General features: G+C 36.2%; 1 protein-coding gene across 4 annotated transcripts in view; it reads left to right on the forward strand.

The window, feature by feature from the left end:
- RIC1 (RIC1 homolog, RAB6A GEF complex partner 1) overlaps window positions 1–19,421 on the forward strand; it is a 50,445-nt gene that overhangs the window by 21,909 nt on the left and 9,115 nt on the right. For 2 of the 4 annotated variants that reach the window (XM_014953930.1, XM_014953935.1), the window contains exons 4-18: window positions 5,718–5,825; window positions 6,886–7,028; window positions 7,267–7,403; window positions 8,354–8,445; window positions 9,511–9,599; window positions 10,659–10,803; window positions 11,234–11,282; window positions 12,224–12,376; window positions 12,733–12,936; window positions 14,278–14,316; window positions 14,582–14,692; window positions 15,268–15,357; window positions 15,978–16,138; window positions 17,115–17,253; window positions 19,076–19,192. In XM_014953930.1, coding sequence (XP_014809416.1) covers window positions 5,718–5,825; window positions 6,886–7,028; window positions 7,267–7,403; window positions 8,354–8,445; window positions 9,511–9,599; window positions 10,659–10,803; window positions 11,234–11,282; window positions 12,224–12,376; window positions 12,733–12,936; window positions 14,278–14,316; window positions 14,582–14,692; window positions 15,268–15,357; window positions 15,978–16,138; window positions 17,115–17,253; window positions 19,076–19,192 — 1,777 coding nt within the window. The remainder of the gene's footprint in view (window positions 1–5,717; window positions 5,826–6,885; window positions 7,029–7,266; window positions 7,404–8,353; window positions 8,446–9,510; window positions 9,600–10,658; window positions 10,804–11,233; window positions 11,283–12,223; window positions 12,377–12,732; window positions 12,937–14,277; window positions 14,317–14,581; window positions 14,693–15,267; window positions 15,358–15,977; window positions 16,139–17,114; window positions 17,254–19,075; window positions 19,193–19,421) is intronic. The other 2 variants (XM_014953934.1, XM_014953933.1) reach the window with 2 other exon arrangements.

Consider the following 19,421-nt stretch of genomic DNA (forward strand, 5'->3'; position numbering starts at 1 on the left):
CTCAATGAGCATTGCAGTGTATCCAATCACAGCATGGTGGGTTTTTTTAGGGCCAAGTCTCTCTCTCCTGTCCCAACCTCATCAATGTATGTTTAGTAGAGGAGCTGAAGTGTAAGTTGAGGCTAAGCTCTCATCGTGTTTGAATGTGAAAATCTCTGCCTCCACTTATCTTCTAGCAGTGTTAAATAACCAGATTTTGGAAAGCAAGACTGAGTGAACTCCCCCTGCCCCTTGCTATTGTTTATTTTAAAATAGACAGAATCAGAGTTTAGAAAAATTGATTTCCTGTTTAAAAATGCCCATTTGGCATGACTTCCTCCTTTTCATAGCAACCTTTGTAATGGTCTTTGTATTCTGAAATTTAGTGTTTTAATGAAAGTGCTGGAATTCAAGATTACCAATGTTTGCAGCTGGAGCCCACAAAATCTTTTAAGTTTGCACTATCAGTATCTGAGGGCATAGCTCTTACAAAATTGAGCATATATGAATACTTGAGAATGCTGGCTATTGTATACCTTTAGAAGTTTAATCAGTTTAAAATATGCTTATGTAGATATGGTAAGGGTTAAGGAACTGACCTGTTCATCATTATGCACTTTTTATGTAAAATCTATTATTAGATTAATGTGATAAAGCAAGTACTCATATTGCAAGCAAAGCACAGCATTTTGTCATGAATTCTGAGTATATTTATATATATATAAAAAAGGAAGCTTTTTAAATATTTTTAAATTTTTGCTGGAGTAAATTGATAGCTTTTTTTGTCAAATTATGATATTTGAGGAATGCTATCAATTGAAGTTCTTCTGTAGAAGGAAATATTTTTGGCTAGAAATTGCTAGTCTGTTCTTGAAGTGAACAGACATTCATGCTCAATGAAAAGCTTAAGTATCCTGCTTGATTTGTTCGACTAAAAACAGGAAAAAAACAGTATTTGTGTGGGGGCCTTTGTTGGGGTTTTTTTGGTTGGTTTTTTTTGTTGTGTGTTTTTGGTTGTTTTTTGGGTTTTGTTTTTTAAATTGAGCCAGAATAGTCTGCAGTTTCATTCCAGCTCTTACAGACTTTGCTCCAGTTCAGAGCAGACTTGGAAGAGATCAGTATTGGCCATTAGCCCACATTCTGGGATACTTTCCTGCAGCGAGCACAAGTACAAAGTCATTACAAGATAAACCATGAAGAAAATGTATGTATGGAAAGATAATAGAACAGTAAAATAAAATTAATCTCTACCTGTGTGATACACTTAAGAAAGGTGGGAGTGCATACAAACAAATTTGTAGCTTTGTAAGCTGTGGAAAGGTACAATAATATATATGTTTTTTTTGAGGGAGTCCCAAAGGAATTTGTACAGATACGCCTTTGTTTCACAGTGAAGAGATGTGTAACACCATCACAGTAGAGGCTTTCCTGTGCTGAACTGTTAGTTATTTCTATTCAGAGTTCTGGCAAGGAGAGTGACTTAAGATTTGTCACTTGAAGAGGCAGAATGCGGTGACTTAACGGTGAAGATATTTTTGCCTTTAAAAAAAGACAAAACCTAAAAAACTTTACATGGCTAATAAGCTAAACATGGTAATTGGAGACTCTTTTGCCTCAAATTTCTGCATACCCTCAAGTGGAGCCTGCATTGGGAGTGCAAGTAATATGAAGTTCTGTAAATCTAGAATAAGACCTCAATGCTGTAGAGTTTTAATTACCTGAAAATGCTTTAAAAATTGAAGTTGTTTTCTAAGCAATGTAGCCACGTGAACAAGCTAGCATTTATATCCTGGTTTACAATGCTGTATTATTGCATATATGTCTGCTTGCTTACTGTATTCATGACCTCGTCTTTCTGGCGCTTTTCAAAGCTTTTTCCTCTTCTATAGAAAGATGGTTTATAGGTGCCATAAATTACCTCATGAGTGGAGATTTTTTTCCTGATTCAGGAGACTTAAGATTAGTATGTACAAAGGTTTTGAACTTTAAACTCTGCAAGGGTAACTGATGAGGTGTACAGTTAGTTAACTTACTAAATAATTTTTGTTTGGAATTAAGCTTGTGCTAAACTTCATCGGTGTGGTTTTCCCCATAAGTTGTTTTTGGCATTGGTTGGAAAACGTGTTTTTAAAACTATATTAGTTGTAGAATTTTTATTAACCATTGTGGCACTTGCTAGCCCTTGATGTGGTTCAGGAGGCTTAAAATGTTGACAAGAAACCTTTGCAACTGCAATAATAATATGGTAAATTATTTAACTTTTTTGCATGAATAGTTGATTAAATTCAATAGTAGATACTAGCTAGCTATTTCTCTTCTCAAACCACAGAAACCTGTTATTTCTCAATTGAGTAGACAAAGTTGTACTAAGAATTACTTTTCTAAACCCTTACTCATTCTTTACCGTTGTTTCCATAGTCTCTCTCTGAATTCTTGTTTGTCCAGCTCTTGGCAACCTGTATGTGTGTAGTTCTGGATCCAGCCAGACATACTCCAGCTGCTGGCTGCCTGCAGTGTGTGGTGGAGGGATGCAGGTTTAGGGGTGAGAAGATGCTAGTTCTGTGGAAGTGAAAGCTCACAGTGTAACTTGTTTTACTTGTTTGAGAAGTGTTTCTAAAAAGCATGGCGGGCAGTGAATTGTGAGTGAAGAATCACGTATTTAGAGGCGATGATGCAGGCTCTTTGAATCAGGTATAAAAAAAATCTAATTCCTCAGCTGTATAGACAATTCATTAACTGTTTTCACATGAACCGTTTTAAAGCAATTAATAAACATTATGTAATTGTGGTAATGCAACAATGATTGGTCTTTTTTTTTTTTTTTTTTTTTAGGGAGGTGGTGGATTCCCCATCCCTGGAGGTATTTAAGAAACGTGTAGACATGGCACTTCAGGGCATGTTCTAGTGCCCGAGATTGTTGGTTTATGTCTGCTGTGGGTGGGTGTGGTGGATGTGGTGTGTTGTTGTTTGTTGGTGTTTTGTGGGTTTGGTGGTGGTTTTTTTTTTTTTTTTGGTTTTTTTTTGTTTTTTTTTTTTTTTTTGTTTTGTTTTTTTTTTTTTTTTTTTTTTTTTTTTTTTGCTTTTGTGCCTTCAAGGAGAACAACTCAGTCCTTGGTGGTGTAAATTCATTCAGAAACATTGTTTGTCCTGTTTTTCTCACATGTATAATGCTCTCAATAGTTGAAACATCAAGGTGTTGGGGTTTGTTTTTTTTCCCCAAAAAGTACTGCTGAAGAAACTGTTTTAGCAGCAACAATTAAGAATATCATCACCCCAAAGTAGTATCAAAATATTTTACCCTGGTTTTATCAGTCATTTGTTCTAAAAATATTTACTGATGAACAAGTCTGGAATCTTTAATAATTTGTTTCAGTAAAATGTCTCCATTACTTCCCAAACAGCCGTGATTTGACTGTGGGAATGGATGCTACTGGCTCGTTCATTGTTTGTTTGGGTTTTTAAAATTAATTCACTATCTTCCATTAGCCACACTAATTTATTTTTTGAAGCATAATATTTTTTGACAGAGAGAGCTCTCTGAACTTTTTCTAAACTATTGTCTACTACTCTACTACCTCTACTACTGTGATTACCCCAGACAGTAAGGTGGCAATTCTCCAGTAATAAGTGGAAAACAGTGAACATTATTTTGAAAAACTGTAGACTTACTTAAAACAGACTAAAAAAGTTGATGCATTATACCTTAATCGGAAATAATGAAGAAGTCCATAAGTACTTGGATTCTGCAGTAATTAACTTCCTAAATATTTCTTAGTTGCTTCTGCTAGCAGTGACTAAATCTGGTAATGATATTTCTGAACGAGTTTTGTCTATGGATCATGCTGTATCTAACCGCTATTCGTGTAGTGGAGGACATAAGAGCAGTAGTGTGCTGGTGGAAAAATTAGCTGCCTGGTGTCCTGATTCCTCCCTGAACCTCCCCCCAGCCCAGATAACAAACTCCAAGGAAATTCTTCCTCCCAGCTCAGGGTAGACTAGCTGACTATGCTTTTGCACGGTGCAACCTCTTCTTGAATTTATGATGCTTAAGCTTTGTTGTTTTGTTGCAGTTTTTTGTTTTGTCGTTGTTGTTGTTTGTTTGTTTTGCAGAGGGTGGGGAGGGGGAAAGGGAAGGATTTAAATACACTTCTCCATGTTCTCATTGTTGCATCTTGCATCGTAGTTTGAGCTTACAGTTTTTTCTTCCAACACAGTTAAAGTGTTACTTCCAGAGCCAGTTCTTCCCCTGTGAGAAGATCAAATTTATACAATAACTTAAAATTTCATGCTAAGAATTTTAGCAATTCACTGTATTTATAGGTTCCTCTTTCATTTTGGGGTAGTCAGGTTAGAACCAAACAGCAGAATGTTAATGTGGGGAAAGTTTTGAGGAGTCTGGAAAAAGACAGCAAGCCCTTAAGGTAGACTTATGTTTACCCTTCCTTTTTACCCTTCCTGTAAAAGGTTATTAATGAGATACAGTTACATGGGCTTTCAGCATCTGAAAGACATTTTGGTACTCCGTATAGTGCTCTGTTTTCTGTGAACAAGCATATAATTGATGACATGCTTAAGAGAGAACAGAGAATTAACCTGGGGATTTAAAAAAATACACCTTGATCTTCAACTCAAGATCTGAAATTTCCCCATAGACCTTGTATTCTACCTTTAAAAAAAAAACAGACTGGCATTCCTAATCTTTCTATGCTTGGGGTTTTCTTGGATTGCAGATGTAGTTGAACGTTTTTCTCAGTTGTGAGTGTTAAGAGACTTTACTCACAGGCTTAGTTACATTAAGAGATACTGTGTGAATAGAAGTGATTATACTTATTTTGACATGCAGGTGGTTGGTTGCTGAAATGCGTCCATTTCTCTGAATTCTTCTGCAAAAGTGAGTTGCTTAAAGTTTGGCTACAACGAGTAGCAGATGCCGATGTGGCAACCCAGACCAAACATTCTTTCCTGTTTCTGTCAGCAGAGCACATTCTTCGTTTAAAGGTCAAAGTAGCTTAACTAGCAAGGCTGACTCATGCAGATGTGGACTATATGAATGCAGTGTACTTTTGATTGTGCCCTCCTTGCACCCATAGGAGAGGTTTCTTTTTGAATCGATGAATTTGACGTAATCACAGGCAATTAATTAAAACACTGACGTGATGGTAGTGCCTCAGTGGAAAAAGATACACTGCAGATGGTAACAGATTTGGTGAAACTAGCTCACGAAACTGAAAATATTCAAATATTCTTGCAAACTGTTTTTAACGAATGTGTTTAAAGAAGCCAGCCCATGTGGAGACTTGAAATTTCTCTTCCAGCAAAAGATGTCTTTTAAACCTTGTTGATCCCATTCTGGCTAAATAGTTCGTGCTGTGCAGAAACACTATGTTTATACTTGGTTATGTACCCCAGTTGATTACAAGAGGCATGTTAATATGATGTGTTATGGGTATGTAACAGTAATATTTATACATTACACAACCTTTTCTCTCAGTTTTAGTTGACTGCTTTCAAGATTCAGTTGTAACACTGATTCTTGGTAACCCAGAGTCATTTCATCTTGCTTGAGAGTGTGCTGTCTGGATGAGCTGGATTATGTGTTACAATATTTATGATTGTAGGTCAGCTTTAATTTTTTTTGGGGAAAAAAAAAAGGTTAATGAAACACATGGCAGATCGGATAACCCAGTCTCATTTGGGGGACAGCTTGTTTCAATTGTAGTCTTTCTCTTTTATTTTAGAGGAAGCCCACATCTGAAGGGAACCCCACATTATAAGGAAGAACAATGTGCTCCTTCATTAAATCTAGAAATGAAGAAAGTGCTGGACTTGCAAGCTTCTATCACAAGGTATTCTCATTAATCATGTCACATCTCTGTATATAGCAGTTACTTGTTAAAAGGTGAAGGGAAAACTGCATGAAAAAACCTTCTAGTAAGTTTTTAGACTTATCAACAGTAAAGACTAATAATTAAAAATAGTAAGTCTAAGGAGGTGAAAAAGTGCTTCTGTGCTTGGGTGTACTGATGTTTTCAGCACATAGAAGTATATAGTACATGTGTGTTCAGCACATTATGTTACTATAAACGTGTCCTTGGGCTAAAAGTGTGGATTAGAGATTTCACGGAGATATAGGTACCTAAGAGCAAAACTGTATGTTGCATTTCAACATTTCTCCAGCAGCCCACAGATGGTCCCTTTTTGTCCTGCAAAAACTTTTTGTTTATCTCTTCCTTTTTTGTGGGTGATTGCCTTCCCTGTAAATAAGCTTTGAACATGCTAAATAAGTGTGCGTGAAAAGTTGGTGAAACTGTATGGTGTTGGGTTGGGGTGGAAAAGTAACAAAGTGCAATTTGGGAAGAGGCCCCATGGGAGAAAATGGAAGTTAGAAGAAATCCAGTATATACTGCACAATCTTTCCTGGGGAAGCTGTGGGTTGTTATCTGCATGGAAGTAGATTAACAGTAGCTTTTAGAATTTTGGAGGTGTTTGGGGAAGGATTTAGGATAAGTCTCAATTTCTGTTTAGGCCATGGGTTAGAAGGCATTGTGGATTATTTACAGTTTAGGCAATATTGGTAGTTTTTCTAGAAAAGATGAGTAATTGATTTTTGGCAGCCATGTCTTATGTTTAGTCAAAAATATTAAAATAACCTTCAGCAGTTCATATACAGGTTAAACAATTACTCAACAAACTCTCATTCCTGGAGAAAAATAGACAAATACCATATTTTGCCAGCTTGGTACTTTTAATGTCTAGAAGACTTAGGCATTTAGTTTGTAACTTATTTGATGTAACTTCTCAACATAGTTGCTTATACAAGAGGTAGTGATATAGGTTTTGTTACATTAATTGATTTTGCTGTGACATTGATGCAGTTTTTCAGAGAATGACAATTGCATTTGTTAGTTTGCAGTCTATGTTAGAGGATCTACTTGTTGCTACTGCTGATGGATTTCTCCACCTTGTTCACTGGGATGGTATGACCAATGGAAGGAAGGCCATCAACCTATGTACAGTTCCGTTTTCTGTGGACCTGCAGTCTTCTAGAGGTAGGTTTTGGATTTTTTCATTGCTTATGATAGTTAACTACTGCCAAAATACTGTCTAATATAAAATATTATCTCTGTTCTCAAGCAGAGATGAGAATGTACCTTTTGTAAATGTGAACAAAATAGTCTGTTTAAATTAGGTTTTTTTTCTGTGAAGTAATAAGCAAGCAACTGAAAAGTCGGTTGGCTTGCAATATCACTGTGGTGGCATATTTTTAAATTACTGATGTTTTCTCAGCAGGTTCATTTTTGGGCTTTGAAGATGTTTACATCAGAGATATGGAATACTGTGCCACGCTTGATGGTTTTGCTGTTGTTTTCAATGATGGCAGAGTTGGTTTCATTACACCCATGTCAAGTAGATTCACTGCTGAGGTATATTTCCTTTAGTATTTCTAGCATACACTGTACAATAAATGTGTTTTCCTTGTAGCTTGCTACTTCAAATTCTATTCAGCTGCAAAGAAATTAAAATTTAGCAACTGCTTAAGAGATAACATAAGATTAACTGCTTAAGAGATGACATGAGAACATAATTTGAACTAGATTGTTTCAGGCCTAGTACCTCTCTATGGGAGACCATAATTGATAGTAGACTTAATTTTTGTTTATTGCTTCAAAGTGTCATTATAGTTTTGAGTTCTGTCTCCTGACCAACTTCCTGTTGCTAGTTATAAGTGGGGTGATAAGAAGTAGTTTCTCCTATGGCAAAGTATGATAGGTACTACTTCTGGCTTTCAGCTGTGATCAAGTCGAACTCTTCTCATAGCAGCAAGCATACTTCAGAATTTGTTCTAAAGGAATATTTTCCAAGTTGGGTGTTTCCATACCCGTAATTCAGCCCAAGAGCTGTATTACATTTTGTTGTCAGATCTCTTTATTTTAACCACAGAAAACACAGAAGGATTTGCGTAGTCTGTTCCAGACTCCTTCACAGACTTACAATATTTGCAATTTCAGCTGTTGCAGATGTGTATTTAATTGCCTGTTCTGTCTTCAGCCTTGCTACTGATTTTTATGCAGTATCAGGGATATTCTTGCCTAAGAGGTATTGATTTCCTTTGGTTATTCAGAGCTCTAATAAAGTTTCCTTACATACTGGCATCTTTCTGTAGTTTTTATTAGGAACAATGAAACCAGATTTACATACATGGGGTTTTGTTTATCTAAGCCATGTCAGTTAATCTTGCCATTTCCAGTAGAAATTTCCTGAGGTGGTGAAGGCCCACTGGTAGATCTGTAATAAGGCATACATGGGTAGAAGCTGACTATCATGAATAAAAGCGGTGTTTAACCAACAATTCTATGAATTCTTTTCTTTACAGCAGCTCCATGGTGTTTGGGCACAAGATGTGATTGATGGAACTTGTGTGGCAGTAAATAACAAATACAGGCTAATGGCATTTGGATGTGCCAAGTAAGTTTTGTGAGGCTGGTTCAATAAGGGGGGGAAATTATTTCATTATAAAGCTTAAATACTAGTTTCTTCTTAGCAAGTTGTCTTGCAAGAGCTGTAAAGACGAAAATGGTCAGTCTTCCTAGAGATGGTGTCATCTGCTTTATTAAGCAGGTAGGAGAGAAGAGGAAATAAATGATTGCTTGCTTGAACTTCAGTTGAAACTGATGCTTGCTGTTCAGCTCTGGAAAAAAAAAAGTTAGAAGGCTGGGCCGGTAGCGAGGATTGAAAAGTGCTGCTGTCCCAGTTAATCTCAAAGCAGGATTATAAAGTCAGTTTTAAGCAGCTAATTGTGATAATATTGGACAAGAATCAGCATTTTGCAGCCAACTGAGAAAATGAGCTGTGAAGTGTTGATTTGGTCAGGAAAAATGTTGTCTGTTTGAATAACTGTGAATCTTTATAAATTACATGTTGCAAAAGTGCTTTCAGTTGCGATGTTTTGCTTACTGCTCCTTCAAGACAGTTCTTCCTGTGTGGTACTGCTTTAGCTGGTTTACAGTGTGGCTTTTTAAAAATTATTTTATCTGGGTTTTAGAGCATTTCAAAAGATCTGGCTGGGCAGTCTTCAACTGTCTTCTTAAGAAAAAGTATTTTTGGTTGTACTAACAATGCAGGGTGTTGGGTTTTGCCTCTGAAACGGCAATAGTTACAATAATTCATTGATCTTGGTATACTTTAGTACGTTCCTGATTAGCACTGAGTGAATGCTGACTTCCCTCATGGATTGTCTTGCAGTTCAAAGCCACAAATATATGTGATTGTGTGTGCATGTGTATATTCAGAATGAATGAAATAGTCTTAGTGTATTGGTTATTACAGGACTGGTATTTTGGGTCCTCCGCTGCCTTCTGCAAAGTATCCTATAAATTTCTTTCATAAAGTTCTTTGAGTGTTACTTGACACAGTGTTCCTGTTCTAGATAAATTTGGTATTGGTGAGAAAAAAAGCAGCTTTTATGAATGTCTGGAAACTGATGAGAAATCCAAATGATCTCTAGTCTAAAGCATGTGTAATCTCTTACAGCGGCTCCGTGCAGGTTTATACAATAGATACCACCACTGGCGCCATGCAGTTGTCACATAAATTGGAGCTGACACCAAAACAATATCCTGGTGAGCTACTCTTATCGCTGGAATTTGCCAGCTGTTTTTAGAATACTGAAGAATATTTTTACCCTTGGCTAGTTAACAAGTATTTGTTGTTTGCATTCTTGCTAATGCAATTGGTATTTACTCTTACATGTTTGTAGTAATTTACTCTTGCACATTTGTTCTTTAGCTGCTTGCTTGTAAATGACTTTTGGATGTTTTTCATATGTGAGGGTCTGGGGTCAATTCTTTGGATATGGTTGTCTGGTTTGGTTTTTGGGGGGTTTTTTTGGTTTTTTTTTTGTTGTTGTTGTTGTTTTTTTAACTGAATCTGAGCTAGCTGTTAATAGAAGCCATGCTGCTTCTGGTGGTTCCTTTTTAAATGCTGTACATCTTAGTAGTTCCCACACGTAGTCTTGAGGTTACTTTTCCATTACTCACCTGAGAAAATGAGAGATTATTGTCAAAACTGACAATGAATATAATAGAGGTATGAATTAACTTGAAACAACTGACATGTAGAGTACAGAAAAAAATGAGTAATCCAGCACTCTGCCTGAACTGCAGTGAAGAAAACGCTTAGGGAAATTTTTCATGTAGTGATGAGTATTGTGGGCTTGAGAGTGAGGAACGTATAAGGTGGGTAAATTGCATCTTCAACTGAAAATGTATGTGCCTGTTAGGTTGCAACAGAAAAAACAAATCGGTAAATAACATAGTTTTACAGTTGTGCTAAGTGCCAAAGGAAGAGCTTTCAAGCATGACTATAAAATCTTCTTTTGTCCTAAAAAATCATTTTACCAGAATTGCCGTCCTATGGTTGTGTCATAGCACTGTGTATTTCTGGCCTGTTTTCATGTATTCTTAGTTTCCTATGAAACCAAACGTATTGGAAAGAAAACATGAATTCTCCATTTACTGCTTATTCATTCTGAGACGATTGGTTTGATGAATGCAGCAAAGAAGTTAATTGAAAAATCAAATACATATTTCAATATATTTTTGTTTCTACTCATATGGTGAAAGCAGCAGAAGGACATTTGATGTTTTTCACATGGCATTTTATTGTCTGTTTTTAAACAGATATTTGGAATAAAACAGGACCTGTTAAACTAATCAGATGGTCACCTGATAGCTGTGTTGTGATGGTGACCTGGGAATGTGGAGGCTTGTCCTTATGGAGTGTTTTTGGTGCTCACCTTATCTGTACTTTAGGAGGTGATTTTGCGTGAGTATCTTTAATGAAAATGTAAAATGTTCTACTAGAAACTTTTCCTAATTAAAAGCGTTTAATTGGAAAGTAATTAATTGAATTAGCTTTTAAAAAGTCTTTTTCTATTATAGCTCCTTAGATATTGGAATCATTGAATAATATTTAAGAGGGTATTTTTAGTGGTCGTCTTGGCTGTAAAAGCAAATAAACCTAAGCGCAAGCTTTAGCACACAAATATTAAAATTCGCTCAGTGCCAGTATATATTTGCTGAAAGTGTGCTAACATCCGGAAATCACAATTCAAACAGTTTGTGCTAGATATCTGACAGTTGCATTGCCTTTTATGCAGTGTCATGGGGGCTTTATAGTTTGACAATACGAAGATAGTAAGAAAATTTCTTATTTTGATGAAGTTGTTTCAAACGTGTTCTGTTTTGTTTTTAAGGTATCAGTCTGATGGTGCCAAAAAGGACCCTCTAAAGATCAGTTCTATGGTAAATATGGATGTAAAAATACTGTAATAGGAAGGCTGATCATTTTTTAAATTATTTTTAGTAAAACAAATTTTCAGGAAATCAAACTGGCTTTCTTCAGATTTGTCACTTGTAAAGAGTAAGATGCCTTTACTACAGTTCCTACATACGCTACTACCTCAGTGCTGTATTGTAGGAAGAGGGAAAAAGGGACAGTTTATGATTATTCTTTTTCCTGTCATGTATGTGCCTGATGATGAATATCATGCCTTTTCTTGGTGTTGCTTCTAATATTAAGAATGAACGCTTTTGGTTTTCCTTAATGACTCTTTTATTTTATTTTATTTTTTAAATCTGGTGCTGTATTTCAGAGTATAATGAGAACCGAAACAACACTAATTGTAAACTTAGTTGTTTCCCTAAACCTACTAGCTTACCTTTGGCTGTAGAAGTAGCTTAACTCAGAATATGATCTCAGGAGAAACATAACTGATGTTGTTTTAATACAGACTAATTAACATAAAATCCTGTTAGTCTGTCAAATCAGTAGATGTTGATAATATCTTCAAGGCCAGTTTTACAAACCATGATGACTTCTGTACAATATTTCTAAATCATTCGGTTTTATTTACGTATAGCCTAGTTGCTATGAAGACTTATAAGCAATCATCCCAAGTGGATGTACATATTTGCAATGATAGGACAATTTAGCTTAAAAAAAACCCCAAACAACCAAAAGCATTTAAGATAGATTCTTACTGTTTCTTGTGGACTTTATGGGCATGGGTTACTTACGATTTCTATGATGATACATTTTGGAACACCTAACTGTGTGTGGGTTTTTAACAAGGCTTATGTCTATCATGAGATCAGTTACAGTAAGTTTATGTAAGTCTTGTTTTCTGAGAATATATAGTGTAGGGTTTGGTTTTTAATTATTATTATTATTCTTTTACGTTCAGACCTGGGGATCAGAAGGGTATCATCTGTGGGTTATTGATGGGAATTCTTCTTCAAACATGAAGCCTGAAAGAGATGCAAATAATGAAGCTCACCAATTTGGTATTCTGCAGTTTCATTTCATCAAGAGTGCACTCACTGTTAATCCTTGTATGGTAAGTTTTTTTGTTGATAAACATATCCTTATTTTAGAGCATATTTCCAGTTTTCAGGTGACCTCTGAATTATTCTGTTAATGGATTTTAAGTTTGTTTTGCAGCCATTAGATTGGTCTTCCTTTTTTATCATAGAGCCTTTAAAATGGTACTTTTACAATATTTCTATGCATTACTGTAACATAAAACCTACTAGTACATAGTGATACAAAAACTGAGAACTGCCTTAATGCTTATTTTTCATATTGTTTATGTAGAACCTGTTAATACATTGATCATGTGATTTCCTTTGTTCTCTGTACATGGAGTTCAATGTTGCTTTTGGTTTTTCTTTTGCTGTTTTGTTTTTGATGTAGAGTAACCAGGAACAAGTCCTTCTTCAAGGAGAAGATCGCTTGTATTTGAACTGTGGAGATGCAACACAGGCTCAGAGTCCCAGAAATACTTCAGTGCACTCTGAACATAAGCCTACCAGGGAAAGAGGCCCATTTTCAGATGGCAGTTTAGATTCTCAGGGTTTAAGCACTTTACTAGGACACAGGCATTGGCACGTTGTACAGGTAATTGTTGCTGGTTGCCCATATGTGCTCTGTGCTTGGCGAGAGTTTATAGGACTGGAATTTGGAGCTGATCCCATCACTCTGCCATACCCTTTTCCTTTAGTGTGAGATCATTGCCTTTCTATTGCTGCTTGGGTTTCTCTTGGTACAGCTTTTTTTAATTGCCAAATGGTAAAGAATGTTGGACATTTCAGCCTTTGACTTCAGGAAGGAGTACTTAAATTACTTTCCTATGCTTTGAAAAGGACAATAAGTGCAAAATGCATGAAATCTTTCAGGGATTTGTTTTTTTATTTATGTAAATTGCTTTAAGCGTATTCAACCGATGAATACGGCCTTTGGACTGTGGCTGTATTTTCAAGCAGTTTTAGATGGCATCTATTTAACTATATAATTAAAAATTCACAATATCAAGCTCATGAATTATTTCCAGGGCTAGTAATGGCACCGATACTATTTTCTCTGTAATATAGAGGAGAAATTCAGTGACTTTTAATCCATAATTCTAGTGTGTGTTCTTCCATGCTTGAATTGGTAGATATTTTTCTAAATTAAAGTTTTTAAAAGGTCCCTAAGATTTTGTTTTTCACATAAAACATGAATCTTTATTGCTGAACAGGATTTAACTCTAGGCGTGTATATCAGGTCCTAGGTACTGTTGAATTTCCACTTCAGCTGACCAGGTAGCTCTTCTGTCTTCTGAAACTGATGTAGGAGGGTGAAGTCTTTGTTCTGTGTAGGAGTAAAAGTAACACAGTTGGAATTACTGTAGGGAGTGACATAACCTTGAGAATAGCCAGTGGCTGGGTAATGAGGGCACTTACTGCCTTTTGCACCATCGCATGTGACATGAGGAATCCAGGATCAAGAATAATTTGACACATCCCAGTCAAGTGTTCTCCTACAAACCAGATGCGCTGGTTTGTATTTCTGATGGGTTTAAAAGATTTCATCCCAATATTGACAGTGCCTCCTGAATGCTGTGTTTATCAAAACTTGTACGTTCCCCTGAAAGTTCTGATGGAGGAGGTACTTAGGTGGGAAACGGAGACCAAATTTTGACTACCAATCTGTAATAGCGTATTAGCTGTTGTGTGTTGCTAATGCATTTCTGTATTTCTCACATTAAAAGCAGGCTAATATTTAGGCTTCAGTAACTTTTGGGGATGGTGGGGGGAAGTAACTGTATTTAGAAAAGAAATCCCAGCATTCAAAAAACTTAAAGCCAGTGTTTTGGGAAAGCATGCGCATTGTACAAATTCATTTAGGATGTTATAATTCATCTCTACTTTAAAGGTGCTTGGTATAGTTATGTGGTCTTGGTTTTCTTTTGTTTTTTAGATTCATAGTACGTATCTAGAGAGCAACTGGCCTATAAGGGTGAGTAATTTTAAGAATGCGCTCTTTGCTTCTTTAGAAATACTGGGTTTTTGTAACTGCATCTTAGGGTTGGATGAGCTCTGGAAGCTGAAATAATTGTTTTAAATTGCAGAAAGAAGAATATGTGTTGGGCAGTAAAGTAAAAAATATGAAGATACTTTACAAGTTTTGAATCTGATATTATAGTGCCTTGTAGTGATGTATTTAGGATATATCATTTAAATAAGTTCCCTCCTGAAGTTCTGAGTTTTTTCTCTTTTAACAGTTTTCAGCTATTGACAAGCTTGGACAGAATGTAGCTGTTGTTGGCAAGTTTGGTTTTGCACATTATTCTTTACTCACCAAAAAATGGAAGCTGTTTGGAAACATTACCCAGGTGAGAGTTTACGGTACTTTATTCAGGTATAATGGGGAGGTTGTAATTGTTGGAATGTGGCTCTTGGAGAAAAAAAACATATCCTTTTCAAAAGAACAACATGTAGACATGCCTAGGATTAAGGACACACTGGGTTTGCATTTGTTTTCAATAAAATGGCTGAAACATCTTGTGGCTTTGGCACAATAATTTGTGTCTGGTTACTAAAAGTTTTAAAAATCTGAGTGCGTATAGTCAGACAGTTATTCCCATATATCTCATCTGAGAGTTTGTGAGACGTATCTTTGGGTGCCAAGCTTTTAAATTCTGGCCAGAAGCAGAAAGATAATTTGAGAGTTCAGGGATGCCAATAGCATAAGGAGCTCTGGAGCTGTGTTTTGGAAGACGATGGTTTTTCTTCACATAATATTTCTTAGTACTTTGTTTTTTTCAAACAGCAAAAACTTCATATACATGGATTGTCTTGCCACTATCAGTAAAGATTATAGAGATCATGTGTAGCTTTCAGAAATTACCCATAGAATGTATGTGTGTGTGTAAGTGTATATGTTATTTGCTTGCTTTTTTCTTTTCAGGAGCAAAATATGGTGGTAACAGGTGGCTTAGCGTGGTGGAATGACTTCATTGTTCTTGCATGTTATAATTTAAATGATCATCAGGAAGAGGTAAGGTATTTTTCTTCAAAGTAAATAAATCTTATTTAGAATATGTGGCCTCTTCCACCGTTGTAGTATAAATATGAAAAGCTTGATACATAGGTGGCTTTTGGTCATGTTTAGAAATTCTTTGTTACTATGAAGTAATTATTTGCAGAAAAGTTTATTATTGCTGTTAAAAACTATTTTCCGCTGACTACCATGAATCTGCTCATTGTTCTGAAAACTTTGTGACATTGTTGCCTGTTGGGACAAAACCTGTTTTAAGGTATCTAGATAGAGTATTTTGGAACACTTTTGTAATGTTTTATATTGGATGGGTAGAAGAGCGTTATTTACTCTTTGCTTTTTAAAACTAATTAATAAAACTCCTTCCTTATGTTTGTTGTTCAGTACTTCAGATTTGGCCGTACTGTTCTTTAACTGATAGTGTATGCAATAGGTATAACTTTGGATGCAATAACGTAATGCAATAGGTATAACATTTGATGAAATGAAAACCAAGTAAAGTGTCTTGCTAGAAATCTGTGACAGCCGTTCCACAAAAAAGAAAGCAATTGCATGTGGAATTACTGTTTGCTGGTAAGCAGAAGCTGTGTGTGTATTCAAACTACTCCTTTTCCTCGTAGCTGAGAATCTACCTGCGGACGTCTAACCTTGACAATGCATTTGCACACATCACCAAAGTGCAAGCAGACACGTTACTACTGAGTGTCTTCCGGGACATCGTGATATTGTTCAGAGCAGATTGTTCCATTTGCCTTTACAGTATTGAGAGAAGGCCCGAAGGGTCAGTATCAACATTTAAATGCTTTTGCAGCAATATTACTGGTAAATCTGTTCTTGGTCTGAGAGAATTCTTAGGATAATGCAAACTTGTCTGATGGCTTGTGGAGTCAGCTTTGTTTTTTAAATACAGAGAGGTAAGTGTTGTCTGTATACACAAGTGATAATTCACAAGTGTTGTCACTTTTATGTGTGCAGATATGCACGTAGGTGTGGAGGTAGTGACTGAGGATACATGTTTCCAGCGGTCTGTACAAACATGTTCTAGCTGATAGGAACTTGAAAACTGAATGTAAATAGAAGAAAAGGTACTAAAAGGCACCCACACGTTAAAATATTCAAACATTAGGAATTAGTGAAGGTGGCGGCGGAGTAGCAAAGATAGAGAGAAAATGTTTGGTCTGTGGGGAGCTATTTTCATACAAAAGAAGTAGCAATATAAGAACCAGATACTTTTTGACAGTTAAGATTAGTGAGCCTAAGGAGGAGACAAAAATTCACAGACGATTTTTGAAGTGCCTAAGCAGCTAATTTTTCTTACAGTTATCGTATCTGGGATTCAGCAGGAAAGGACCTTTTTTCTTTTTTTTTTTTTTATGAAAGCAGAAAGCAAGCTTTAAAGGAAAATATTTTCAATACTTTTCAAAGAAAACTCCAACAAAATCTAAATCCTGGAATTGTCTTATTGAAGGGTGAATAGAGTCTTATTCTGAAGTATCTGATGTTGTCTTCTGTCTACTCTTAGCTGTATTACCCAGACTATCAAGATAAAGTAGCCCTGCTTAGATTTATTTGGTATGTGGAGTAGATATGTAGGCCTGTGGGATTCCTGGTTGGAAAAAAAAAAAATATCATTTTGGTCTGTAGAGTAAACTGTTTGCTGAGGTGAAGTTGCTTGTTTTCATTAGGTTTACTTAAATATATTAATTTTATGTAAATACTATTTTAAAATTGCTAAATGTAGTCATCTTTCCTTTCAGTATTAACCCTACTGCCAGTATCCAAGTTCTTCAAGAAGTGTCCATGTCTCGGTACATTCCTCATCCTTTTCTTGTAGTGTCTGTTACATTGACGTCAGTGAGGACAGAGACTGGCATCACCTTGAAGATGCCTCAGCAGGTAAAATAGTGCTCAAAATTTAAAAGACTCAGTGCCTGGATCTTTTTAATGTAGTCCTCAAAGGTTACATGGCTGATAGAAGAACCACATTACAATTCATTTACGTGGTAAAATGCAGAACATGTTTTTTCTGATGCTTGTAATATAGACATTTCATGTGTGAATTGGGGGCAGAGGTGATGAAAATAAAATCCGAACTCTTACTTCTATTTCATAGTTTCTCCTGTCATCTTGGAAAGTTTGGGGCCAAATCTTGAAGACAAGTTAAACTTAGCTATATCAAGGGTTAGTTTCTCAATTGTGTATTAGAAGACGAACACCAGAGCAATCCATGGTGTTCAGAAGTGCCTTCCTTGCAGCAACAGGTCCATTATTCAAAGAATAAAAGCAAAAAAGGGAAAGATGGCATATGACCCTATAAGGTTATTTCCGGCTACACTAAAATAAAGTAAGATAATCTCTCCCATTAGTTATGTCAGGACTTAGGCCGACAGCCAAACAATGACTAAGATGTGAAGGTAAAGCCATGTCTCCAGGAAATGACTCAGGCCACTGAAAGCACCATGCAAAAAGAACCTGGATTTTTGTTGTCTGTGGCGTAAACAAATTAAGCTTAACTATTTGAGTAGCTGCAGTGTGAATTGTTCCTTAAGATAGTTTGGAAGTAGTGTTGTCTGTGAGGCAGGATGTAGACGTACGAAGGTCTGTGTTTTTCTCCACATACCAATGCCACTGCCAGATACAAAAGCAATGGCACAGATGTAAAATCTGAAGGTTTGTGCTTGCTTCCTGCAGTTCATTCTAATTTAGTGTCCCACAATGCTGAACATATGTCCCGAGACTTTGATATCATCTTAGACAAGGGCATAAAAGATAACGTGCTTTTTCTTTCTAGGCCATCTTGCTGAGAGACAGCCCCCTTATTCCTGAACTGCCTGACCTATGGTGTTTCCTAATTTTGAGAAAAAGCTACTGCAACTTTTTAGAGCACTAGCAATATTTTAAACTTAGCTTCAGACTGAACAAATATTACCACTTTTCTTTCTAACTATGAGCCCATATCTTCAAACATTGTCAATCCTCCTGACCAAATGAAAATTATTAATGCTAGCACAGAATACAACACTGCACTGTAGACAAAGCAATGTGTCTGACTTAACAGCGTGTGTCAGCCTTTTCAGTGCTGTTACCTGTTAGTGACCTTAACCCCTGATGCTGCAAATTTACCGTACATCTACCCATGTATTTTAAAACTAAACTTAATGCACAGCATGGTATTGGCTCCAGGAACTTGGTTTAAAATTAACGTGAAACAGTTCTGAAATAAATCTCTAGAAAGAATACTGTGTTTTCTTGTTATACCTGTCTGTATTTTTCTGTAGCTGCAGCTTTTAAAAGTTTGAGGTGGCTCAAGTCTTTTTGGCTCATGTACCAGTCTTTGCAGTTAGATGCTGGCAATCATAACAGTGATACTGATAAGAATACAGAGCTTTATTATTCTTAAAATACTGGTGGCTTGCCCATGGCAACAAGTATAGTTGGAAAAAACCCATGTCAAATAAACACATGAAATAAGTCTAGTGATCAAGAAACCTTCTAGTATTTACTCCTTTGCACAAGAACTACATAAATGAATCTATCCGTAGGTATTCGTTTCTACTTCATTTTTCTGAGTCCTTCTGCCCTGAAATTGGTTGTTAATCACCTCTGTATGGCAGTGCAGTTAATTTACTCTTTTTGTTCTGGGTTTGTATCATGGTTATGGGTAAAATCATGCATTCAAAAAGTTTAAATAATTTCCATAATACTCTTTTACCCTTAGGCTTGTGAGGCTGAAAGTATTATGCTAAACTTAGCAGGACAACTCATCATGTTGCAGAGGGATCGATCTGGACCCCAGATACGAGATAAGGATAATAATCCTAATCAAAGGAAGCATGTGAGTAAATATATGTGGAATATTGTATATAGCTTCAAAGACGTTATCAGCGGCTGAAGTAGTTGTGGAAGGGAGTGGGCCAAGCATGAAGAAAAGAGATCTTATAATACAAGGCAGTGTCTACACTTAGGGCTGAATTCTCAGCTGGAAGTAAATCACTACTCCTGTTATGTATTTTTTTTTTTCTCTCTAAGAACCTGTGAAACGTTACTACTTAATTGTGTGAATG

This window comes from Calidris pugnax, unplaced genomic scaffold (assembly GCF_001431845.1).
Source record: "Calidris pugnax isolate Ruff unplaced genomic scaffold, ASM143184v1 scaffold178, whole genome shotgun sequence".
NCBI lineage: Eukaryota > Metazoa > Chordata > Aves > Charadriiformes > Scolopacidae > Calidris > Calidris pugnax.